At 41.7% G+C, this 25,845-nt stretch overlaps 1 protein-coding gene and 1 long non-coding RNA gene across 8 annotated transcripts in view; one reads left to right on the top strand and one right to left on the bottom strand.

The window, feature by feature from the left end:
- The first annotated feature begins 1,655 nt into the window (after nucleotides 1-1,655).
- The window catches only part of map7d1a (MAP7 domain containing 1a), a 27,146-nt gene continuing 2,956 nt past the window's right edge, over nucleotides 1,656-25,845 (top strand). Inside the window, exons 1-18 of one of the 5 annotated variants that reach the window (XM_077525836.1) lie at nucleotides 1,656-2,004; nucleotides 9,103-9,282; nucleotides 12,012-12,080; nucleotides 12,428-12,448; nucleotides 14,375-14,538; nucleotides 14,878-14,983; nucleotides 16,217-16,321; nucleotides 17,177-17,299; nucleotides 17,758-17,903; nucleotides 17,966-18,096; nucleotides 19,687-19,925; nucleotides 20,532-20,766; nucleotides 20,857-21,037; nucleotides 22,200-22,304; nucleotides 23,353-23,403; nucleotides 23,507-23,570; nucleotides 25,386-25,437; nucleotides 25,763-25,845. The exon at nucleotides 25,763-25,845 is cut by the window's right edge and continues 135 nt beyond it. In XM_077525836.1, coding sequence (XP_077381962.1) covers nucleotides 1,929-2,004; nucleotides 9,103-9,282; nucleotides 12,012-12,080; nucleotides 12,428-12,448; nucleotides 14,375-14,538; nucleotides 14,878-14,983; nucleotides 16,217-16,321; nucleotides 17,177-17,299; nucleotides 17,758-17,903; nucleotides 17,966-18,096; nucleotides 19,687-19,925; nucleotides 20,532-20,766; nucleotides 20,857-21,037; nucleotides 22,200-22,304; nucleotides 23,353-23,403; nucleotides 23,507-23,570; nucleotides 25,386-25,437; nucleotides 25,763-25,845 — 2,131 coding nt within the window. In that variant the 5' untranslated portion in view covers nucleotides 1,656-1,928. Of the gene's footprint in view, nucleotides 2,005-9,102; nucleotides 9,283-12,011; nucleotides 12,081-12,427; nucleotides 12,449-14,374; nucleotides 14,539-14,877; nucleotides 14,984-16,216; nucleotides 16,322-17,176; nucleotides 17,300-17,757; nucleotides 17,904-17,965; nucleotides 18,097-19,686; nucleotides 19,926-20,531; nucleotides 20,767-20,856; nucleotides 21,038-22,199; nucleotides 22,305-23,352; nucleotides 23,404-23,503; nucleotides 23,571-25,385; nucleotides 25,438-25,762 lie in introns of all 5 variants that reach the window. The other 4 variants (XM_077525835.1, XM_077525837.1, XM_077525838.1 and 1 more) reach the window with 4 other exon arrangements.
- Nucleotides 24,309-25,845, bottom strand: part of LOC144021750 (uncharacterized) — a 61,827-nt gene continuing 60,290 nt past the window's right edge. For all 3 annotated transcript variants that reach the window (XR_013284170.1, XR_013284169.1, XR_013284171.1), the window contains one exon: nucleotides 24,309-25,845. This exon is cut by the window's right edge and continues 113 nt beyond it. This is a non-coding gene — a long non-coding RNA (uncharacterized LOC144021750).

Raw genomic sequence — 25,845 nt, 5'->3', positions numbered from 1 at the left:
CTTATTTGACCACTTTTGTAAATTAACCCCAAACTAAATGTGGGCAATTGTTCCAGAGATATTCCAGACATTCCTGTGATATAATATGCTGTAGTTAACATAAAAGTCTTGTTTTGATTTGTTTATCACAACTTCTTCTTCTAGCCATCAGCCATCACTTGAATTTTCTCCTTCTCTTTACTTCAGCATGTGCCCTGATGCAATCACGACGCTGTTCCGCTTCACTATCACCTTGCGTGTGTGTGTGTGTGTGTGTGTGTGTGTGTGGTGCAGCTGCATCTCCAAAATCGAGCTCTTTCATTCCGGGGGCAAGTCGCTGTGATCAACTTCCTGTGTGCAGAGGCACTCAATGGATGTGCCTCAGCACCCCTCTCCCTTCATTTTATCCAGTTGCAGTGACAGGTGGTGGAGGGGGTTGGGATGACGGGTTTCGGGGTCGAGCACGGCTCAACAGCTGCACAAAAGAACCCCACCAGGGCCCTTTAAGACGGGGGTCTCCCGCTCAAGCGTGCCGATATCCCCCACTTTTGCCAAAATCTATACACCCAGCCCCCACCACCATCTTGGCAGATGCTTCCAGAGATCCACAGGTGGTAAAGAAGAAGACAGTAGTGAGTGTTATGTAACAATGATGCATTCACATTGTAATTGTGTAGCAAAACTCTGAGTGCGGACTAACTTGTTTTTAGCCGATGCAAAATCCAAAGAGCAGGCTGACAGGAAGAGCAAGCGTTGTCTACAGTTGAAATACACGCATGTACTAAAGCAGATAATTACGAACTAGTCGACATTGTGGCTCTGATTCATCGCCTCATAAAGCTTCAATTATAAAGCTTTTAGCACTGTTCATTTAAATAAAATTACATGTAAGAATGCTAAAGGAAAAAACTACATTTAAATGCATTAAAGCAGTGGTTTTCAAACTGCAGTCTTTGATTCATTGCCTGTAACCCATCTTGTATAATAAGTGCATACAGGTGAGATCTGTAGAATAACCATTGTCTCCATACTTTTGCAAGGGGCCATTTGAAAGCTCTGACATGGCAATTTACAGGGCATAATATTATGAGAATAAAGTAACAAAAAACAAAAAAAACAAAAAACCATATATATATATATATATATATATATATATATATATATATATAACTAGTCCCTCGTGATTTAAAATATATATATATATATATATATTTACATGCATTGCATACATACATGTGTTTAGGAAAAACAGGAAAAATATTACATTATGCCTGTAAGATTATGACTTTTTATCCAAACAACATACGTTTTTGTTCCTGTAAAAAAATTTTTTAAAGTATACTTTAAAACTCCCCTCCCTCAAAAAGTTTGAGCAACTAGTCTGCTGCATGAGCGTTTCAAAGTTTGCGTTCAATGGGAGCAGCCCACAATGCATTGTTTTTCAGCGATGGGGGGAACCAACACAAAGGGGGACAAGGGCGCTTAATCAAAGGAGTAAATCATTTTTTTGTGGAATAATGGTCGTAAAGGCGATCCAAAGCGTTTATTTACTTTAACTAATGTTATCATATATAATGTAAGTCTTGTCAATATAACAAATTCTTAAATAAAACTTGCAAATATTAAGGCACCCACCTCACTGTGATGGTACAGTCCAACCCGGCCAGAGGGTCAATCGGCGGGAGCTCAGCATCAGCTGCAAGAGCGCCGAACAGCGAGGACATTCCATTCCCCTCCTCTTCCTCCATTTTGACCCCCCAAAAACATTTTTTTTAAAACATTTATCCGCACCCACCGCTGTCTGTACATACTTTCTGTCTGGGTTTATTTGCCGCTTGACGTGAGGAGCTCCGGTACATCGCCGTCAAGTGACTCCAAGTTCCTCCTCCCCGTCCTGCGTGAGGGATGAGCGGAGTCGGACTGCCGGGCAACAAGGAGCCGGTGCTTGGATGAACGCGGCGACAGACAGCGAGGGTGTCGTGACAGCCACCGAAATGGAGCGAAATAACGTAGCAGCAGAGACATGTAAGTCTTATGGTTATTTGATTTGTACTTTCGGAGTAGTGGGGTAGCTGCTTTAAACGAGAAGAAATGTCGGCAGGGTACCGCATTGTGTTGGAACACTTGTCTTACCTGGTAGTGTAACTACCATACTTGGAAAGCAGGTGAGGAATAGTCATCATGGAGGCTGGGTGTTTTTTTTGTTTTGTTTTTAAAGAATTTCTCATATCAGCCTCTCTCACCATTTGCACTATGAGGTAATCTGTCTGTGTCCCATCCCCCTCCTCCTTATTATGTTCACCAACTAATGATGCATCCTAAATGCTGAGCCACTCAAGGACATTTCCCCAAACGTTTGCTACTCCTTGTCAACTCAACTGGGATTGGAAATGCACTGTAAAAACACCCTCACAAATATAGGTTATAAACCCTCAAGCAACTCATTTCAATCCTAATTTGTGCAAATACAAACATTAAACCCATCCCCCCCAGTGCTTCCTTATACCTCACAAATATTAATTAACCATGCCTGCTATCTTGCAGGATGATCTCGTGTTTATGCGTGCCTGAGCACTGTGGATTGACACGTTGCCTGTGTCCGGAATATTTAAAAGGGGAGCTGGACTCACAATGAGACCCAATGACAACAAGAAAACTTGCTTCCTGCTGGGAAGTAGAGGGGGTCCAAAGTTGGGTTAGGTCGGCATGTTTTGGCATCCGATCAAGCGGCAGGAGAATCCAACTCCACCCTGATGTTATGAGGACAATCAGTGCAGTTCTTCTCAGTAAAAAGTGGGTAAGACTGCGCTTTACCAGTTCTTCATGTGGGTGGCAAGAATAATGCATATCACAAAGGTAGAAATTATCAGCAGTTATATCTTATTATGTAATCTAATTAATCGTATTGTAGTTGGTGGATAAGGCGGCACGGTAGTCGAGTGGTTAGCACGTCCGCTTCCCAGTTCTGAGGTCTCCGGTTCGAGTCCAGGCTCGGACCTTCCTGGGTGGAGTTTGCATGTTCTCCCCGTGCCTGCGTGGGTCTTCTCCGGGTACTCCGGTCTCCTCCCACATTCCAAAGACATGCATGGCAGGTTAATTGGGCGCTCCGAATTGTCCCTAGGTGTGCGTGTGAGTGTGGATGGTTGTTCGTCTCTGTGTGCCCTGCGATTGGTTGGCAACCAGTTCAGGGTGTCCCCTGCCTACTGCCCAGAGCCAGCTGAGATAGGCGCCAGCAGCCCCCGCGACCCTTGTGAGGAATAAGCGGTCAAGAAGATGGATGGATGGATGGATAGATGGTGGATTATCAAATAAGTCAATTCCTCCCCCCAAGCATTTCACTCCTTGCATCTTTTTCGGAAGAAATTAAATGCTAAAGGGATTAGATTAGATGCACTTTAACGGTAAAACCTGAGATTTAGCGCCAGGCCATGCTCAAATCTGTATAGATATTTCTTGAGTGTTCTGATAAAGCTACCATAGAATCATTCCTTGGATGGAAAGGATTTCCATCACACTCCTAATCCTTCCTATCAACCACCTCTAAATTTGCACTAACATTCTGTCTGTATGCAAAATCCCAACCGGGAAGAGCTGATCAATACATTCACAGTTCATATTTGCCTACTGTGAGTTTTTCCTAAGTTGTTTTGAGAGATGGTTATTTGCTGAATCATGTTGAACTACGTCAGCTGCTTACTTCCTTTGGTCCTGCTTGCCTTGTAAGGCAGTCTAGCAATCATTTTTGTTCACATCCAAATAAGACACAGTGGTTCTCAAACTTCTCACACCAACTTCCACCACAAAACTTACAGAGCTCTCTAATTATGATCGCCGTTAAAAAGTACATTTAATAAGCCAGTAACATTGTGCACATCATCTGTGTGTACATAAAAAAAATTAAGATTCAATGCAAATGTATTGAACTTATGTCTTACTAACAGACCCATGATACGCAGGCATATTGTGTTAGAAGGCATCTGCTTCATCTCTGTGACATCCTGCAAGCAAATTGTCATCAGTCACTGCCCCTCTCTCTCCGGGACAGGATGTCTGGACTTTGAAACATGTTCTTTCCAACACGTCTAAAATATCCCCAAACGTGGCGGCCGAGTCTGTCACCACACCAGACCTTGTGTAGAACACTTCCTGTTTGGCTGAAGGGCACGCCTCACACTTTGTATACATTGTCGTCCTACCACATGTCATCATCGATCGTCACGTGAGCCTGCTCGGCACTTTGTTGGGAAGGAAGGTTACTTAACAACGCCACGTGCAGCTTCATGTCATCAAGTGATAGCCGCCACGTTTGCCAGTCGTCCACGTGGTAAGATGAAAATCCACATAATTATAGCTGTCGGGTTTGATTATGTGTCGAAGCGATGAAAGATCGCATGAGATTTTTGCCCAAGGTAATGTTTGAGTAAACAACCATACAGGAACGAAATGACAGTGCTGTATTCCACTCCAACGCTCTTCTGATGAAAAACCTCTTGTCTCATTGTTGTATTTATTTTTAGTTATGGATTGTCTCACTCTCAACGCTAACTAAACTTATCATCGCTCTACAATGTTTGGAGGATTAGAAACAAAATTTGGAGATACAAGCTTTTTATCAGAATGCAACGTTATATTAAGGTGAATTAAAATAAAAATAATAGTTACACTTTTAGAAGACGTCATGAAACCTTCTCAGCTGACCAGTCAAACTAAAAAAAATACTATCCAATGGAAAACATATATCTCCAACTTTTGTGAGCTTATTGTCGTTTGCTGAATAAATAAAAAATATTTCTTATGTATTAAATAATGTTTTAGCTCAAATGTCGCACAATTTGGAGATACGTGCTTTTCAGCGAACAGTGGCATTATGAGAAATTTTCAAATGACGGTTTTAGGAAACATTCAGCTGACAATTAAAACTCAACATTTTGTGCGCTTTTTGTTTTTACATGAAGTCTAGAAAAAAAGAATTACGTTTGTCTTTCATCCCGAAAGCCCTATAATTTGGCGATACAGACAGTGGATATGCATATATTCGCGGTTCAGCTCCCACAGATTCTACGGCTTGTACATTGGACAGCAATGTACTGCTCAAATTAATGTTACAACTACATAATTGACATTTTAAGGAATCTCATGACCTGCTCAACTGACTAAAAATCCCCAAAACATACTTTTCATTTGATATATAAAGCTAAAAGTTTGTTCAACAGCCATTAGACCATCCCAACTGACTACGACCATTACCATCCAATGAAATGTATCCATGAATTCGTCTTATTTTTCCATTTTGATGCCACATCAGTGTTATTTTGGCTCGTATGCTAGCTAATACTATTGAGGAGCATCATGTAAAGGTTGTTTGTGTTAAAATTCAACTCCTGAATTCCGGTCGTTTATGTCGCATGGGGTCTGCGTGTATTGAACCCTCAGCTCCTCTGGACCTTTAAACAAACGGGCTGGCGCGGAGTCAATGCTGGCTTGTTTGCACTGCGCTTCCTATGTGTCTGGGCCCCTTTTCCCCCCTTACGTCATCCTCTTTTGCGGGCAGCAAAAAGGACAAAATAGGGGTGGTGGGGGTGTGTGTATGTGGTGAGGTAGTTCATTAGTGCTGCCGGTTTCATCCCAAATGAGATGTCGATCTTCTGTTTTCCAACATGTTGTCGTTATTCGGTTGACACCCTTTTACCTCATTTGCATTTTTCATGAGAATGTTCTATTTGCACAGTCTTATTTTATTATAATAACTATTATTTATTCTTCTTTCGTAATCCAGAATCTTGCTTTAGGTGCTTATTTTAGCTCTTGGCTTCATGAATATGCCACATCTTGCCCAGTGGGTGATGCAATTTTAATTTCTTGCTTGAAAGTACACTGCCAGTGCTTTGGATCTTCCCGTTACTTCATCATTAATGTGCATATTTCTGTGCTCGTTATGAATTTTCTGTTGCCGGGAGAACGCCACATAAAGCAGCGGGTATTTATAGCCGACCCGGGTGAAACAATATGCCGTGAAATTGGATTTGAGCAAAATCACTTTCACTGTGGCAGCATTAGAAGTTCCAGTTTTAACGAGGCTCTTTGCCCTCCCCCAATGTCACCACACACACTGTCATGTACTTCATTCACTCAGAAAGTACATTTTGTAGTATTTTTTTTTCCCACTTAATATTGAGGTACAACCCTAAATTTTAGCACTTTTAGGGTGTTCAAAATGTAAAGGAAGGTGTAATACACTTGTACCGATTATCCAATACAATCAATCCAACATAATTTGTTTAGTATTGTCTTTTATAGTAGGCCTAAGTGCAGTGCAACAAAGTGTCATACAAAGCAATACTGTAAATAAGAAGACAGTGATTGCCAAGTAAATAAATAACACTGAAAGATACAAATGTCGGCAATAAAATACACGATAAAGAAGCTTCTATTAAAAAATATAATGAACGTTTGTTGGTCTTATTTGAGTTATTAATTGTTTCATCCTTGGTGAAGTGTGAATATGTGATTGGTTACAGTAAACTCAGGTCTATCTGACATGCTGAAACAGTTCCTTGATGGTTCTATGCTTGATACCTGCTGATTGTCAACCTGCCGGTGTGCCACCATGCGCACTGTGCTCATGCATGCATGCCTTGAAAGCATCCATGCGCCTCTGCAGAGGCCTCCCTTCTTTTTTTTCCCCCTTTCTGAATTAGCTTCAGAGTGCTTCAGGCGTCGTCGTATTGTGCGGTACCTTCAGCTAGAGGGGACCAGTGAACTCACAAGATGCATGCTGAGGATGCCTGAATCTTCTCCAACCCATTTAGGGCCACATGGCTGTCAGTTGGTGCAAAGTGTCCCACCCACCCCCAATTTCGACAGCACCTTGGATGCTTTTGGATGAATAAGATGAAAGTCACGAGAAGCCCAGTGGCTCTCAAATGTATGGTTGGTTATTCCCCCCTCCCCGCTTGAGTGGTGCATCTGCACGCTGTGGTGTAAATAAGGCGTGCGACAGCAGGACTCACAGTTCACGGGTTGTTGACTTCATCATCCTGTTTACTACATCTGATCAAGTATGCGTGTGTCAAGTGTGCACTTCAAAGTACCGGCGTACAAGATTGTCCCAAACTGATTAATGTCCTTGATACTCGTCTACCGCCCATTTGTTTGTATTTTGACACTATTTTTCCAACCATTTTGTAAAGCACCTGTCCTCATTAGAATCCATGCTAAGGTTGTATAAATTTTCCATCAGTTTCATCAAATGTGAGTGCTCAACTGCTCATTACTATGAAATTGCAGATAAAACTAATGGTGACATGTAGACAGACCCCTATTTCATATTTTCGGTATTGCTGCTCTTCTGGTGGCACAGACTGCATAAATCAGCCCTCGTTTCAGTCTCTGTTGCCAAACAGCAGCAGTCCTTCCCCCCCCCCAGCTTCCCATTCCCCTCTTTCCCCCCTCCCTGAGAGCTTTGGGTTTCATTGGTAGTTGTCGCCTCAACCTCCTCTGTAGCAGCGGCATGTAACGTCCTCTTCATCACTGTCACACTTGATTTGGACTCTAAGGGGGGACTGAAAAGTTAGCCTTTTGGCATCAAAGGAGTAGTTTCTTGTCTGGAAGATAAGTTAAAAAAAATCTGCATTCAAACTGACAGTAAGAACGCCATCCATTTTTCACTCCCATCCCCTTGCAGTATTCCTGCCATTGCAGTGTTTTGGCTGCACTTGGTCGCCAAGCAGAGACCACAACAAAGGCTTGTCTCTTGTCGGAGAGAATCACTGCCCGAGGAATGCTTACTTAAAAGTGTCATGCTTTGACAGAGGAAAGCTTCACGTAGTCTCGCCTCTCCCGGATGAACTCTTCATTGGGGAAGCTCATGGTGCCTTATAGCTAGGCCTCGTCCTGGCCAGGCGGCGGGGGTCATCTGTGAGCGATGACGTAGCTTTTGCATGCGCTTCGATGATCTCAGACAAGCTTTTCCTTCAGGCCTGCTATCTCACCCAATGCCTCTAATCATCTGAAATTGAACGAGATTATGCATTGCAGACCTTGGTGTTTGAAAATGATTTGGGGGTGTTAAACGTGTCTTTGGCTGAAATTATACTGCTTGCTTCAAGTAACACGGTACCAGTTAATTAGTGGGTGCACTGACTATGATGGTTAGAGCGTCGCTTTCAGGTACAGATTTAAAATAGTAAATTCAAAAAGGGGTATCCTGTGATTTGCTGATGACAAGTCAAGGTTGTACCCTGACTTTCGTCACTCCAAAGTCACATGGAATGTGCACCAGCTACCTATAGTCCTAATGATAAGCGCTATCCAAACTGGATCGTTGGAAAAAAGGGCTACAAGACTGAATTTGAGTAGAATTCGGCACTTGGACTGGAAGTGTAAATCCGACGTTAAAATTGTCCAAAACCACTGGCATGAGACCTCAATTTGGACTTTAAACGTTCCTGTAGCTTCATTGGAGGACAGTGTGTGCATTGCAAATGTGTGCAGTCGGCACAAAGACCGCCTATGGAGTGGCGCAGCAGTCTTCTTGCTCGCCATTGGTTGCATGTTGTTGAATAGCGCAGCGATGGTGTCGTAAATCTCCCCTGCGAATCACCATCTCTCTCTGTGACAGCCTCCTACCGTCTGTGCAGTTTTCAGCCAAAATCCTCGCAATGATTTACAGACTTGCCGCAGTGTTTACCCAAACTGGGTTCCCGAGTTGAACACAGGGGGTACAGTGCAGGCCGGACAAAGCCTAGCGCCCCTCCCATGCGGGCCTTTGTCCAGGCTGTCAGATTCCAGCCAAACTGATGTTTAAGTTGGACATTCAAGTTCAAGCGGCCTGCCAAGTGTGAGTCACCACCTCTGACAATACAGCCTAGTTATTGTTTTGTTCAAATCTGATGATACCAGCTACTCCTGGGGAGATTAGTGCAGTATCGCAGTAAAGTATCCCCAAAGAAAGCCGAGCATTCCTCACGACATGCTTGCTGCGCATAGCTGCTGAGAGGGGTGACGTCACCTGCAGTTCAGCAGGGAATGGAATGAGGATCAACTGGTCGAGATCTCTCACAGTCATACCATCTACCTTGTCATTTACCCGTTGTTTTCTCTGTGATGTTCTGTTTGGATCAGCTCAACATGAAGTACTAAACAGGAAGATAACGAGACCCGATCCAGAAGGGGAGAGCAGTCCCCATAAACCCACTGACAGAATGGCGTCGCCGGCCAAGAAACTGACCACCCAGGCCAAAGCTGATGTGATCCCACGAACGCCCGGCTCGCCCGCATCACCTGCTCCGCGGCCTAAAAGAGGTAAACACACCAAGGTCCACTCTGATCAGACTTATAATGGACTCGGCTCAAACTTTGATAATGCGTGCTATTAGGTTTGCACTTTGCCAGAGTAAGCTCAGCTCTCTTGAGGCGAGGTAGTGCTCTAGTGAGAGTCTGAGAGACCGCATTTGCTTTCAGACCTGCAGCCAAATCCAATACAGAGAAGACATTTTGAAGATTGCGCACAGCATTTTACACAGAGATAACACAACAAACTGAAGTACATATACCTATATGGGGCCTTTGGTTTACGTTGGTGTTTTCTTCTAATGCGAACCAGCAGAGTAGTAAAACCAATCTGGTATGTCTTCATATCAGTGCTGATATCATATACTGATATCTCTATTGGTGCATCCTTACGATCAAAACTTGACGTCCAAAGTGTCAAATGAAACTACTTCACACTGTCGTCCTGGCATTTCCAGCACATAAAAACTACTATGCTGTTTGTAATATCAGGTGTGTGTATAAAATACTTAAAGTGTGTGACAGGTGTTAAACTCCAGTAATGTGAAATACACTTAACTCCTACAACTATTAGCCTACATCGCTTGTTTATTTGAAGAACCACGTTTGAGGCTTTTGAAAATGTAAGCTTCTTTTCTCTCTCTGCGCTCTGTTCTTTCTTTTATCCATTAATCCATTTGCAGTGGTCTCTCACTTTAGTCCCCCGAGGGTTTCCTTTACTGAGAAATAAACCGGTTGAGTTCTCCCCAAAAAAACAACAAGAAGTGACCTCCTTGTCCTTCAGGTTCCCTTTCTGGCACTGTGAAGCTGGTTAATTGTGGGCTTTTGTGGTCTCCAGAGGAGTTTGAAGGGGAAAAGCACTTTGTACCCCCCTTAATTAGACCAAGTGAATAGTCAGGCGATTAGCGGGAAGAGAGACTGTTTTTGTGGTCTGATTACTCGTTCGTTCTGTGGTCTGACAGCAGCGATTTGCTTCCAGTGGCACTCTGACTGATTTTATTGTTCCTCTCCATCTTCTCTATGAAAATAATTGGAGCAAAAGTGTTTCTGGTTTCTAATTAGAACACTATTCCTTGTAAACAATAATATCACAAATTGATGATGGAAATACAAAATTTGTGGTCTGCAATAAACACGGTGTCCACTTAAGATACATGAACACCTCCCTTTTTCCATCAGGAAAACAAAAGAGTTGTAACTGTAACTATCTCAGATCACGGGTGACTTAGCGGTAACCAATGGACCTATATGAACACCGTTGCTAACCAAAATAGCAGCAGTAGTTAGTGACTTACTGTAATTGATTATTTGACTATAAGTGTCTTACGATTGGCTGGCAACCAATCCAGGTTTTTTACCCTGCCACTTGCCCAACGCCATCAGGAATAGGCTCCAGCTCACATGCGACCCTTTTTGAGGAAAAGTGCTGTAGAAAACGGTGGATAAGAAGGGTGGAAATGGGCTCGAAGACCAAAAGCTACAACTCACTGCAATTGTGCATCATGCACAATTGCACACACGTGATGTTCTGATATACATGCAGCACCTTCCTGGCACCTCACTGCGAACACGTGGGCTTTCCACAGTCCTATAAATACCAAAGTGGGTCAGGATGTTTTTTTTCCCCACTCTCTCCCTGGCATATTGTTTACACTTGACACCTCTCCCAGTCAGATGGTGCAGATGTTACTTTGTGCTTGACGTGAAACATCTGGACTGTGAGATGAGATAGGGGGTCTCCCAGTAAGGCAGAAATACTTGTGGTCTTATGCTAACTAATAACTCGTTAAAATTTTACGTGAATGCAGCTGGCGTGTGAGCGTTGAAGCGCGTCATTTCTTTAAATATTATGGTTTTAGGAAATGTCAAATTTGTACTGTAATACGTTCCTAACTTTAATAACAAGTGACAAGCAATGATTAACATTATGAACTAGCAGCCAATCCCCACTGCTTGGACTTACATATTCCCATTAAGAGTCATGTTATTATATATTTGTCACATGTTCAACTACTGTCATAACAAACACCCACATACAGATAGATGGAAGCCAAGCTTCTTTTTTAAAGTTGTTCCACATGCTTTTGCTTCTATTTAAAAGGCTTCTCTATACAAGAATGTCTTCAAATATAATGGGTAAGTGGCATTAGCATCTTGAGCACCTAGGGAAAAAATAGGAAAACTAATACATTGAAACACAGTGATAAGTCATTTTAAAAATGCCGTTGCAGTTTAAATAAAACAAATGTGAACGAATTTCAGCACTGTTAAAAAAAATAATAATAACCTGAACTACAAGTTGTACAATTCAATATAAAAAAATATGGAAATCTTTTGGGCTAGATTCCAAAAACAAAACAAACTAAAAAACAACAAAAAAATGCAGTTTTAAAAAAATGAAAAAAAAGAGGGAGAAAAACACAACCTGCACAACCTTCATATACTTCTTGTGCAGCCATTCTTTTGTTGATAAGAAGGGATGCTCATTTGCTCACCTTCTATATACACTGACTGACTGATAGCTGCCTTTTGAAAAAGCCTGCTGACATGTCAGTCCTGATATGGCGGCGAGACATGCATTCCTCTCTGGTGAAGATAATGCCTTCATTGTATTTAATCAGCATCACTCGTCTATCACGGCAGTGCCATTTCAGCTTAATGTCCTCCAAGGGACATTACTCAGGTGCCATAGTTTGTCTCTCAATCTGTTTACAGTTGCTCTCTTGTGTTTTGCACTTCAGACACGATGAAGTCGGAGGGGAGGCAGCAGCTGGCTAAGGAGCGGCGAGAGGAAAAAGCCAAATATCTCGGTAAGTGGAAACAGGGCAGCTAAAAACAACTTCATGTGGGGTGAGAGTGCCCCCTCGTGGTGGGGCGAAAGAGGCACTACCAGACACAAAAATGCATGCATGCTCATATTCTTGCATGAGTTTGCCTGTGCACTAAAACACAATAAAACCAGACACTTCAAAGATCCAAGTATTTGTAAACAACACAATAAAAAACAATTTTCCATATGGTGCCACCATGGCTGATTTGACTTTATTTTATATCACTTGCCTGCGTCTTTTGGTAGCCACGCACTACACAGTGCATTGCTTTGCATGATTGACAGCTGCTTGTCTTCTCTCTCACCCACCTTCCCTCCCCCCTGCAGAAGAGCTCAGCAAGCTACAAGGTATGTAACCGTTATGTACAATGGTGGTGGTGGTCGTAAGACATCATTTGTCATCATGCTCATTTGGTTCCATGTAACTCAATTCACGATGTTGTGCACGTTGCTGGGCAATACACCACAAAACCAGTCTCCTTCTAACAACAGTAAAATGAATAGTCACTCAACCAAAGTGTGATAAACAGACTACAGACTCAGATAATTAATCTCTCATTTTTTAGCTTTGGTCATATTGCCCAGCCCTCCAACTGCTTCATTCATACATCCCTTAAAATTTCACGCTGCCTGTAAAAATCGCCATTTTTTCCCCCCCACCTTTTTTCCATGCCGCTAATGTTTGTACAGAATATGACCTGGCAATAATTTAGATTCCAGGATTGCAGAACTCACTGTGTGAGAATGGACACAGTTGCCATTGCAATATCCCACTTCGCCGTGCTCTGTTCTGTATAAAAGATAAAGGCATACAAATGCTGGGTCTTTTGTTATTCTAATGTGTGAAAGAAGCTGAAGCGTTCCTCATTGTGAACATCCATGTGTCTTTCCATTCAGCCATAGATGGTTTTCATCCACCTAAAGTGAACTAGCGCTTTCAGTGTCTCCACTGTTAAATTCATTTCTGTGAGATGACTTTACAAAAATAACTATACCAATTAAATCTTGGCCTATTATGGGAAAGCCCAAAGTGGGACACAGTGTCTTATACTGGCAGGATTTTAAACTTCCAGTTCTTCCATTACCAAAAAAAAAAAAAAAAAGCAGCAAAAGGTGAATAGTGTGAGAGTGGATGGGATGAATCCTTCAAGATGAAATTCAGTCTTCAGTTTACACTCTGCTTTAACCATGCTCTGAAGCACAATTCCTTCAAGTCCGCCACTTTCAGTAGCATCTTCTTGTGTCCTAATCCAGCTGTGTTGAGCTTGAATGCTGTGTAGATCAATCTAATTGTGGGATCAGCAGGCCAGGGAACGCCAGATGGGACCAATCTAATACCTTTAGTCAGACCTGGATAAAAGAAGAGATAATTCCAAAGCTGTGTGTGTGTTTACAATATCAGCTTAAAGGGAGGTCTTGTCCAAGAAGACTTACAATACATTTTCAGGTCGGGTTTTTGTTGACATGGAGACAAGTTAGAAGCCGTGCCAGTCTGCGCAAGGCAAGAAGGAACAAGGAAGGCATCAATACTTCATGTCGGAGATTTTAGAGCCGCCTTCTGCTTATGATTATTTAATGGCTTCACTTTGCTAAATCTTGATCGTACTTGGCAGCATTGATCATTGTCAGGAAATACTTTTTTAGTCTATCATTAAGGGCCCTAAAATATACACATGTAGCTGAGGCGCTCCAATCCGCTATTTGACAAAACTATGTTGACATTCCCAACTGTAATATTCAACTTAAAATTTTGGGCTAATGCAGAATTTCTCAATAGGCGGACTCCGGTCCTCTTGAGGGACCATTTTCTCTGCTGCAATCCAACACAGCAATCTCAAAACCTGTTGCTTTGGTTTCATCAAGTGCTTTGAAGGTTTTACTTTGTAGTCTTTGAAGAAAAAGTACATTGTGTACACAGCAGGGAAGCTGCTAGGAGCCTTCCATTTACATCTCAAAGCATGAAGTCAAAAGTTTGATGTGATTACCTCTCTGTGAGAAGTAGAAAATAATTTGATCTATTTTCCAAACACAAAAGGCTTTAGATGTGAGAATCTTTTGACGTTGAACAGAATTTTTCAAGGAATCCCGCCCACCTTTCCAGAAAGGGATTTAAGTTGAAGTACTTTGAACAGATTTCACATCTCTCTGAAGTGAAAACCACCAAGAAGCCCTTTCAAAAAGATAAAACAAAAACAACTTTTCATACAAGGCCTCCCATTCATCCAGTGCTCCTGACCTTCTGACTCCATCTCCTTGATTTTCTTCCCACCTCAGCGGCGAAGAAGAACCAGTGGCTGGAGAAGGAGGAGAGGGCGCGGCAGCTGAGGGAGCAGCAGCTGGAGGAGCGTCGCAGGAGGCTAGAGGAACAACGCATCCTGGCGGAAAAACGCCGCGCTGCCCTGGAGGAGCGGCAAAAACAGAAGCTGGAGAAGAACAAAGTAGGTGACGTCGCCAGGTCATACTCAGTTCACACAGCGATGTCCTCAAAATAGAAATGTGCCATTCGCTTCAATAAATAAACACATTGCGTAATACAGGGATGTCCAAAGTACGGCCTGGGGGTCATTTGCGTCTTGCCATTCATTTTTTAGCGGCCTGTTGCATATATATATATATATATATATATATATATATATATATATATATACTTTATTACCTTTAACAAAAAGTTGTGATGTAGCAGTTTTTCAAAAGAACTAAAACAGAGAAAACATTTTTAATGACAGGATGCATCAGTGTTTAACACATCTGTATATCTGTTCTCATCTGCTCTCCAGGAACGCTACGAGGCAGCCATCCACCGCTCCGCCAAGAAAACGTGGGCCGAAATCCGCCAACAAAGGTGGTCCTGGGCCGGCAACCAGAACGCCAACCAGAAGGAGAGTAAGTATCCGAGTAGGGAAATCAATACGAGCTCGAAAGAGAATCTGCACAATAATTGGGAAGTGGATGACACAAGTGCTTTTTGGCATGGTTTGATTGTATTGATCAAGTCGGCTTCTTTATTGCACAAGTTGCATTAAGTTGACGCAAAACAATGGTCAGACATCGAATCGCACTGCAGTATGCCATGACTGTAGTCACTCTTATTCATATCATCCGACTGAATTGTTCCAGCTCCTGTCTGGTAATCATCTTGGCCATGTGTCAAGGGGGGAATTAGCAACAATCACTCTCACCACCTGTGTGTTATGCTGGAATTGCGAGTTCACGGTGTTGTTCAGGAAATGTTTGGGGGAAAAGATGTTTTGACTACATGCAGTCAGGTTGTCATTTGAATTAGACTAACGGCTTTGGCTAATCCAATCACTCTGCAAAAAACTTCCTGCTACCTCTCATTTTTTAGTCTAATGAAAGGGTGATTATTTTTACTTCAGTTTAGTAACTTTTTTGTTTTGTTTTTGTTTTTAACACTTCAGTATTTGGCTTATACAGTAGCCTACAGCTAGTTAAACATTTTGTGATGGCCACAGTTTCAGCCTGGGACATCATGTAAAATCTTTTTTCATCATCTTTCCCCATTAAAATGAATGGAAGTGGCAATAATCTTTTACAATCTCTCTTAAATGATATCATATACTGTATAACAGTAATATTAATTGTGTTACGCAGAGGATAAAGGAAATATGCCTGTGGTTATCGTTTTATACTCTGTGTGCATGACGTGTTGCTCACGTTTGTCTTCAGATAGAAGTTGTTTAAAGGTTTATGGTATAACTGCCATAATATTGATGCTAGTTTTGTTAAGCCATCAGTGTTTTTGTTTTTTTTCCCCATTATAAATTAGCATTAATTTAACGGACTATTGTAATGCAATGCTACGGATGTAATTCTTTTTGTTCAGATAGGAAAGTTCACTGTCTGCTGTGCGTTGTGAAACATTATAAATTGGGTCACTTGTAAGTCACCGTATATTTGGCTTCCCTCATTCTTCCTCATTAATTTTCACTGTCGGCATATGAATAAGCTTTGATGGAAGTTTGCGCTCTCAGCACATTGGAGCCTGCTTTTGGCTTTTGCTCCTTTGTCGTAAAAACACGACAAAATGGAGGTGTTTCCACTTGCTGCTTGTCAAACGTGTGTGAACATGTGTGTGGCGCTCTCTTGGCTTCTCAGGCAGATGCTCTCTCTCCACTGTCAACCTGCCCAAACACGTGGACACGGTCATAAACAAGCGACTCTCCAAGTCCTCTGTCACGCTGTGGAACTCCCCCAGCAGAAGTAAGACTACGACTGGAATGACCAACCACCCACTCCCAACGTCTGTCCCCCTAAATGTGCCCATCACAACTCCACCACCGCCTGGGAAACCATCAGTGTCGTTGTTTCATTCTTCAGTTACTTCCTCGTGATTTTGAGTCCAAGTCCCTCTAATGTGCTTGATGGTTGACACATTTCCCCAGCCGCTTTTCTTTTCATTTCCAAGCTGAGTTTTGAGGTTCTGGTCCACAGCTATTGCATGATTGTATTTTGCGTTTGTGCTCATTTTCTTTTGTGTCGTCTGTGGTTGCTTCATTCTGTGGTGGTGATTTCATTCTCCGTGTCCTGACTGTGGGCTGCTTTGACTCACTTTTCTTCAATTGATAATATCCTGTCATCTGGGAAAGCAAAGTGAGCGAGCGAGTGAGTCAGCATTTTGAGGAGCGGAAGATAATGTATGCCAAGGAGGAAGGGGTGCTTGTAAAAATAGACGGGGCCTTGTTGCAGTGGAACACGCCTTTTGTGTTTGGTTGTACTGCAGGGAAAGTTCCTCGTCTAGGATAAAAGGTGATGAAAAAGTGATGATTCACTGTCTAGACGAGCATTTTAAAGAACTTCCGATTCGACAGTTCTTGGGCTCCTTTCCATCATGGTGCACCTTTGCCATGTTTTTATTTGTGATTGGTTTATTTCACAGTAAATTCTAGTGGATATTCTTATTTTATTTACAACGTTGTCCTTGCAGTTAATCATTTAACGCTAGCTGAAATGAGGTCTAGTGAGGTCCCACGTCCAAAATTTAGAGTATTATTTTCATCCCTTTTAATGCCCTTAGATACAGATGTTAACGTTTTGTTTTTTTGTCTCAACTTGCAGCACGTAACGTTGCACTGAGTCCATGGGAGAGCAGCATCGTGGACCGCCTGATGACGCCCACCTTGTCTTTCCTGGCTCGGAGCCGCAGCGCCGCCAGTGTGCTCGCCAACGGAAAAGACGGACGTAAGTCATCCTTGTCAGACAGCCTGTTTGGCATTTGTTCTTTGCATTTTCAATTGGCAAGCGGAAAAAAAAATGTAAGAATGTCATTAAACTCAGATTTTGGCATTTACACGTGATAAGAAATGTAGAAAAGAAAGAGCGGCAAAGTGTAACGATAAAGGACAAAATTAGAGGACTGCCGCAAAACCGGACTTACACAGATGAAAAAAACACCATCAACTAAAAAGAACAAAAGCAAGATTGCATCAGAAACAGAGAATGAATTAGTTTTAGTTTAGTTTAGTTTTAGCAAATAATGAAGGATAGGTTCCAAAATGAAAACTGAATCGCAAATATCCTGTACGTCTTTAACACCAAGATGCCACTAGGTGGCGCCAAAGCAATTCTGTTATGCATTTCAGACCAGAACAAGGACTGCGTTTTTTTTTTTGTTTCTAACTAGAATTTCTCCTCCTCAGAGTCCCCGCTGTGCCCCCGTTCATCGTCTGCCAGCCCCCTGACGCTGTGCGCCCACCAACCCCACCACCGCTGCGCCGATCGTTGGAGGGTGACGTCCAGCACGCCCGACATCACTCAGCGCCAGCACAGACGGAGCTCCACACCCGTACGTTCTACACGGAGAGGCATTACGCACACTTTGTACATTTACTTCTTACGTCTTATCAGATGGACAGAACCAAAAAGGAGAAGAGAGACAAGGAGCGGGAGAATGAGAAAGAGAAAAATGCCCTGACAAAGGAGAAGTTCCTCAAGAAGAGGCAATCACTTCCTAGCATGAGACACAGAGCAGACCTGAGGTAAAAAAACAAAAAACAAAAAAAAGGCACCCGATATCTGAAAAGGAAAATGTATTTCTTTAAGACAACAAAAAAATGACAAAACAATTTCACTTATGATGCAAAATATTTAAAAAAAGGTTCAAATATAGTCTCTAGTTTCTCACAAAGAGATAGTTTGTGTAAATTGGGAAAAAAATATATATATTAAGATTTAATTTTTAAAAAATTCTCAAAAATATAATGTAATAAAAAGGCGGCACGGTGGATGACTGGTTAGCACATCCGCCTCCCAGTTCTGAGGACTCGGATTCGAGTCCGGGCTCCGGCCTTCCTGGGAGGAGATTGCATGTTCTCCCCGTGCCCGCGTGGGTCTTCTCCGGGTACTCCGGTCTCCTCCCACATTCCAAAGACATGCATGGCAGGTTAATTGGGCGCTCCGAATTGTCCCTACATGCGCTTGTGAGTGTGGGTGGTTGTTCTTTCTGTGTGACCTGTGATTGGCTGGCAACCAGTCCAGGGTGTCCCCCACCTACTGCCCAGAGCTAGCTGAGATAGGCTCCAGCACCCCCGCGATCCTTGTGAGGAATAAGTGGTCAAGAAAATAGATGGATGGATAATGTAATAAAAATATATTTGATAAAAAATATTTGATTACAAACATTTTCGAGAAAATCTGCAAAATCTACAATGCATTTTCGGCCTTTTATGCTGAGTAAACTAAACAATCACTGAACTAGGCTGCATGTAAGCAAAATTACAGTACTCTTGTTTGTTCCTACTGTCTGGGAAATGTATACTTTTAAATACTTAAAATATCACCCAACTACATTGTTAATTTTAGCACAGATAACAAAAAATTTGATCAAGAAAGTCCAGACTCGCTTTTTCCTGGATGCGTCACACATTTCCCTGGTATTTGTTGCTAGGCATGTAAATATTACAAAAAACAACACTTTTACAATTATGACATTACTTAATTTTATATGCATACATTTTGCTATCACTGCTGTGTATGAAAAATAAAAAGAAATACAGCATTTTGAAGCTGGTCATTTCCTCCCCAAATCATAATGCAGAGCTGTCATACGTCTGTAGTATGATCATGAACACGTGTTACTATTCATTATTCAGTCTGCATGGTTCATGCAGAGCAGAGGCAAAAATAGAAAAAAAAGAGAGCTTTTTTTCATCCCGAGGCCACACAACAAATGGCAACCATGACAGAGAGGATGGGGGGGGTTCATCCACTTCCTTTGGCTTGACAAGCGTATGAGTGAGCTGTCAGTGCCTGAGGCCAAAACGAGAGTGATGTCATCCCAAATGGTATAATGCACTTCCATGGATGATGTAATGTTTCACTGCTTTGACTTTCTTCAGGACACAAGCTTGACTTAAAAAGGGGAAAGTTTCCGTAAGAAGCAGATTGTTTAATGTGGCTGAAGCCGCTGCACGGCGGCATATTGGTTAGCATGTCTGCCTCACGGTTGTAAAGTTCTGCGTTTGAGTCTGGGCACCAGCCTTTCTGTGCGGTGTTTGTTTTGTGTATGTACCCGGCCTTTGCCTGGATATTTGTAAACTCTAAAACATGAACCTGCATGTGTCGTCCAGTCCAAGTCCGCTAGCAAGGCCGCGGCCATCGTCGCCCGCCACGCTCAAGGGCAGGACCGCCTCGCCGAGCCCCGCCGTCTCCCCTAAGCCCCCCTCTACGCGCAGCAGCCCGTCGACCCCTAAAGGACGGCCCAGGCGGGCGAGGACCCCCGCCAGGGTGGACCACCGCACTTCCTCCCCTGTCCAGCTGGAGAGAGTCAGGGAACATCGCAGGCCGGCCACCCCCGAGAACAGTCGGCGTGAGTAGAGGGATTTATCTTTATTGATAGTTTTTTTTTTTTGTTACCTTTATCCTCAATTTAAAACAAGTTTCTAGGTGTCGTTAACTTGTGTCACATCTGTGATGTGTTGTGAAATGTGTTAGTTTTATTATTATTATTATCATTATTTTTGTATGACTGTACTTGTGCGCAGTATTTAAAAAACACAATGGGAGCGACGTCATCTGAAGGTGATTATCAATTGGCTGCTGCTAGATGACGTCACTTCTGTGTGACACACTTTCAAATGTCCTTATTCCAGTTAATATCAAAATAAATCTACTTAAAATCACATTTAAAATCATCCCCAAAGGCTCATTCATTAAATTAATTACCAAAGACTGAAACGAAGGACATTTTTGCTATAATTATAGTTAGTTTTAGTTAGTTTTGTAAACATGTAGTTTCAGTTAGTTTTCTTTTTCTTAAAAAACATTTTTGATTTTATTTTATTTCGTTAACGAAATTGTTTTTTTTAAATTTTAGTTTTAATTTTTTTATTGGTTTTAGTTAACTAAAATAACATTCCCACTATGTTGGATTAATTTGAGAACTTCTTGGGCATCCATTTTTTCCCTTTCCCAGGTTCTCCTGCGGTTCCTCCCGTCAGAAACTCGTCTACTTCCAACATCTCGGCCTCACCGTCTCCTGAGCCATCCATCAAGGACCTTCCCTCCGCGCACTCCCCGTCCCCCAAGCCCATGGCGGGCACCAACGACCCCGAGGAAGCGGCCCGCATCCTGGCGGAGAAACGGCGGCAGGCTCGCGAGCAGCGCGAGAGGGAGGAGGAGGAGCGCCGCGAGCAGGAGGAGAAGGAAAGGTCAGACATTGTTGAAAAGTTCACAAACCGAGTTCATTTTTACAGCGCGTTTCCTTCCACCTGTTAAGTGGGATGTATTTGGACTTTCAGGATTTTGAGAGAAGAACGCCTGGCGAGGGAGGAGGAGTCGAGGCGTCGCCGCGAGGAGGAGGCACGCGCCATGGCTGAGGAGCAGAAGAGGAGGGACGAGGAGCAACGGCTGAGGGACGAGGAGGAGGCAAGGGAGCGAGCCGTGGCCCAGCAGGAGGAGAACATTCGTCTGCAAAAGCAGGTACGCACCAGTCGACATTTTTCTTCAGTGCACTGGAAAATCAAGTTACTCATCCTCAAAAGTGTCACCATTTCAGGAAGATTACACCACAAAAGTCAAACAAAACTCATTAGTTGGTCGTTTCCTCAGAGCGCCATGACTGTGAAAACAATAAATCATGTTATAGTAAACTGCTGCATATTTACACATTCACAAATTCACAGATTTTTATTTTATTTTTTTCTCTATACTCCATTATTTGTTGCAAAACTCTAAATTTGCTGGTTTTGTTCTCAGGTCAAAAAAAGTATCACAGTAGCACTCTATTTTAGTTTTGTTGAAAATAGTTGTCCAGCATTTTACTAGTTTTTTTTTTTTTCTTCTTCTTCAAGACTCTTAAGAATGTTAAAATATCACCGAGTGGGAGACCGAGTTGTATCACGGGTAAATCGTCACGTTGCAATTTTCTTCTCCACCAGAGGGCGCAACGAAAAAGTGGAATACTAGTTTTCTTTGTCAAAATGATCAATAATAAACAATTTCTCTGGCTGTAAAAACAAACAAAAAGCAGGAGAACAAAGATAATTTTGTCCTTGTTTTATTGGTTGCAAAACCCATTGTGACATCTTACCCCATATAGTGTGACAACCAGCGCATTGGTGGGACAACATGTCACATGTTCACTCCCTCAATTTGATGGCTAAACCTTGCACTGACACAAAGTATGAAAATGACATGAATACAAAAAATTTACCGGTAGCTAAGACTTTGGTATTTCATCATACTGTATTTATAAACAAAATGTATTTTGTCCCCGCGACCCTTGTGAGGAATAAGCGGTCAAGAAAATGGATGGATGGATGGAATAGAAAATGTTTGTGATTGTGGCTTGTAAACATGAGCTGCTGTGGACTGTCCTGAGCTTGCCGAACTCTGCTGCCCTCATGTGGCTTTTTACTGTAATTACATTTTTAGTTCATCTGTTTATTTTGATAAAGACAGCTTAAGTGTGCTCGTAAAATTAGTTGTTTTCCAGAACCAAAATATCGCCTTTGCGGTCAGACGAGCGATCGTCAGGGTGTGGCCACACCCAGCGTGCGGCATGCCGGCTTGGCTCAAATCTTCACTCCTCTTGTGTGTCTTGTGAATTAAAAAAACAAAAAATGTTGGATTCTGTCCTCAGAAAGAAGAAGCCGAGGCGAAAGCTCGCGAGGAGGCGGAGAAGCAGCGTCTGGAGAGGGAGAAGCACTTCCAGAAGGAGGAGCAGGAGAGGCTGGAGAGGAAAAAGGTAGGCTCGGCCTTCTCCGATATCAATTTTGTTAACCGTTTCCCTCCTGGAGGTGCCGGCCTCCTCATCTCAAACGCACTGATTGACATGACACGAGTATGCCGGCTGGTTATCAACTGAAAACAAGCTCTCCTTCTCTAGAGAGGAGGCATCATATTCTCTGGACAACATTGGCTCTGCTGAATCCCGGGAACTTAGATGAATAATGTCTCAGGCTTATGCGGGATCGCCTGTCAGTATGCAGTCATTTAATAGAGCTGATTTAATGAGAGTTAAATATAAACTCTATTCGCGGAGAAGCGCGTGGTCATCTGAGGCTAGAGGGGCAGACAATCTGCACAAAGTTGCATATTCAGTTATCAGCATTATAATTTCACCCCACTCAAAATAATGTTAAAAAGAAGAAAATTATGTCTGTCATATGCTTAAAGCTGCAATGTTATGACAGTAAAGGAATAACAGCTTGAGCATAAATAATATTGCAAGGAAAACTGTTATTTACATACAAGTCATACTATTACAATAATGTCATTTTTAAAAGAAAAATATGTAATTTAATTGGGGAAAAAAGTAGTAGTACAAAACAACAAAAGAAAAAGCAAAACAGGCATGAGTGAATCCGTTGATTCTCACTGAACCAGCTATACGTGCGAGGTCCTTATTTTAGCAATGTTAGAAAATAAAAATCCAAAGAAAAAAACAAAAAAGAAAAAGTTAATCCTTTCACACTTTTTAATTTTTTTTTTATTTTCCTCAAAATCTTGTTCCAATTACAAATTCTGTACTTTGTTGGGAGTGTCGGATTTTGGAGTTTCCACTGTTGTAAATAAAACAGAGAGCGACGACTGCTCACTTTGGCAGGCCACTTCTCATGCTGCCAGTGCTGTAATAATCATAACAATAACAATAAAGATGTTTTATGAAGCGGATGGATCGCACTTGGAATTACATTTGGCGTTCCGTAAACAAGCAGCGAGCAGTCTGTGTGTGTGTGTGTGTGTGTGTATATATGTAATCATCATGTAATCTCAATTGTGACTTTTCACAGCGCCTCGAGGAGATCATGAAGAGGACGCGCAAATCAGATGCAAGCGACAAGGTATGTCGGATGGAAAGACAAAAAAAAAAGGATTAATAATGCGTGAGCTACACTATTTGCAATTAAGCTAAACATGACATATTTTCATTTTTCTCTCCAGAAGGACACAAAATCAGTCTTGCCAGAGCCGCATCCAGTGAGCGAGAAAGATTTGGAGAGCAACAAAGGTCAGCAACATCACATTAGCGTTATTTTCTATTTCAATATGACACAGGGTTCCCATCCCTCTTAAAATAATAATAGCAATTTAAGATTTTTTGGAGAGCATTTGAAGGGATCCAAGGATGCTTAAAATGTGCAGCATGGTCTTTTTAAGTTTCCAAAAGTGTGAAAGTCTGTTCGGGCTGAGAATAAAAGGAAATAATTCCATTCAGAGAAAGTTCAGATTTGGAAAACTTTATTTATCCCCAAAGTTGTAATACTAGTAATATGAAGACAAAGCAATAACATTATGAGAGGATTTTTTTTTTAAATTTTCAATGATTGTCATTTTAAAGAAACGATACAGAGGTAAACTGACAATGTCTGAATATTTTAGAGAAAAAGTCAGAATATTCAGACAAAAACAATATTTGAGGGTACAAAAAGATGCAATATTTAAAGAAAAACTTATTTTTTTCAAGAAAAAATGTATTTCATATATGAATTAATAAAAAAAATGTAAAAGTCTTTCGAAGTCTGAATTGTACAAGAATGTCATTTGAAATCAATCAAAAATAATTATTCATAATAGTCAAGAAGAAAAATAAATATCCCGCCAAGACAAGTCAAATTACAAGAAAAACCTGGAATATGTTGAAATTATTCCTAAAATTATGAGATCTATTTTTTTTCTAGAAAAACTGACATTACTCGAGTGCTTAAAAAAAAGAAGAAAAAAAAAGAGAATATTGAGTCTGTGATAATAATGTGTTGTCATTCAAGAGCTAAGGAAAATGCAATATAGCAACATTGAAACGATTTCATCCAGAAGTGAGCACATCAATCAGTAGAGGAAAAGATATGCATCCGATGTGCTGCTGTCATTAGCAAAACACGCGTCGTCTACGTGCTTCGCATAACACACGGCCGTCTGTTCAGCTTGTGCTTTATGCGCATCTTTTTTATTGCATCGCTCATATCCTGCACAGCTGCATGTTGTGTTGACGGGACGCCTGTGTGCACGGGGGATGAGTGGGCAGGAAGAGTGGGCTCCCTCGCATTTACTTTGGAAACCTTCAGTGAAAGGAGCACACATGTAATGCAGCGTTAGTGTACCGACACAGCTGCTATGCTTCGTAAAAGTAGTGAATCGGTATTTGTAGAACCTCCCACCGCGTTACGTGCGGCACATCAATCCATTTTATAAAACATGCTGCGCTTCTTAAACATAAAGGCACAGGCGTTAAGGCGGGTCTTCCTGTCTTGATTGGATGGTTTTTGGAAACCAGTCAAGAAACATGCAACGCCTTTAATGGATGACAATGGGAAGAGATGCTTTTCAAATGGTAAGCCTCTTGAGAGCATCTGTTTCACCAAGTAGTGCATTTGGACGAATCGGAAATCACACACAATATGCTGTCTATCTGAATTCTTGAATTTCATGAAAATGTGTCAAAAGTATGGCTGACCGTAAGTCAAGCAAGAGAGGCTTTTTTTGTTTTTGTTTTTTTTAAGAATGGTATATAATACCTCAATGGAAAATAGAATATATAATAATCTAAGTTTTTTTTTCTCTTTTTCCAAAAGACCAAATATTTTTCTGGGGAGGGTGAAAAACTCTTATTTTATAATACAAAAGTTGTAGTAAAAGTAAAAAGGCATACTGGTTTTGAGAAATGGGGAATATAATTTAAAGAAAAAAACAAAACAAAAAACACAACATGAAAATAAGGTCATGTAGCCAATTTGAATATGTACCAATTTGTAAGAATATGAAAAGAAGTACAGTTGTAGCAATATGGAATCCCAAAAGTGTACATTTGCAGATGTTTGTGTTGCAGAATTTGAGGTCAACATGGATAACAAGACGGAACATGGACAGAGCAGACAAAGGTAACAGTCAAACCCCTTCTTCTTCCAACTTTTAGATTTAGCTGAGGTCTGTGGAAATAGCAATATTTATCATTGTGGAGAAGAATCTTCTGAAGGTATTAGAAAGATTGGTCTTTTTCTTTTTAATTGCTGGAATATTATACCTTTCCATTAAATCACCCAGTTAATTTTCCATAGAAAGTTTTCAATTTGCGTTATTTCTAAAATTCCCCTGCTTAACGTCTCATAATTTACAGAAAACTTTGTGGAAAATGTACAGAAAATTTTCTAGCCGTTTGCAACCGCTTGACGTGAGTCACCAAAATGTACATGTCTCTCTTTGCAGCCCCACGGGCGCAATTCACTTCAACAGGGTCCAGGGTAGACGCGATCACAACGGCTTGTCCGCCAAAGTGGACGCGGCACACT

The sequence above is a fragment of the Festucalex cinctus genome, chromosome 7, assembly GCF_051991245.1.
Source record: "Festucalex cinctus isolate MCC-2025b chromosome 7, RoL_Fcin_1.0, whole genome shotgun sequence".
Lineage (NCBI taxonomy): Eukaryota > Metazoa > Chordata > Actinopteri > Syngnathiformes > Syngnathidae > Festucalex > Festucalex cinctus.
This window is presented reverse-complemented; position numbering and strand designations above follow the sequence as displayed.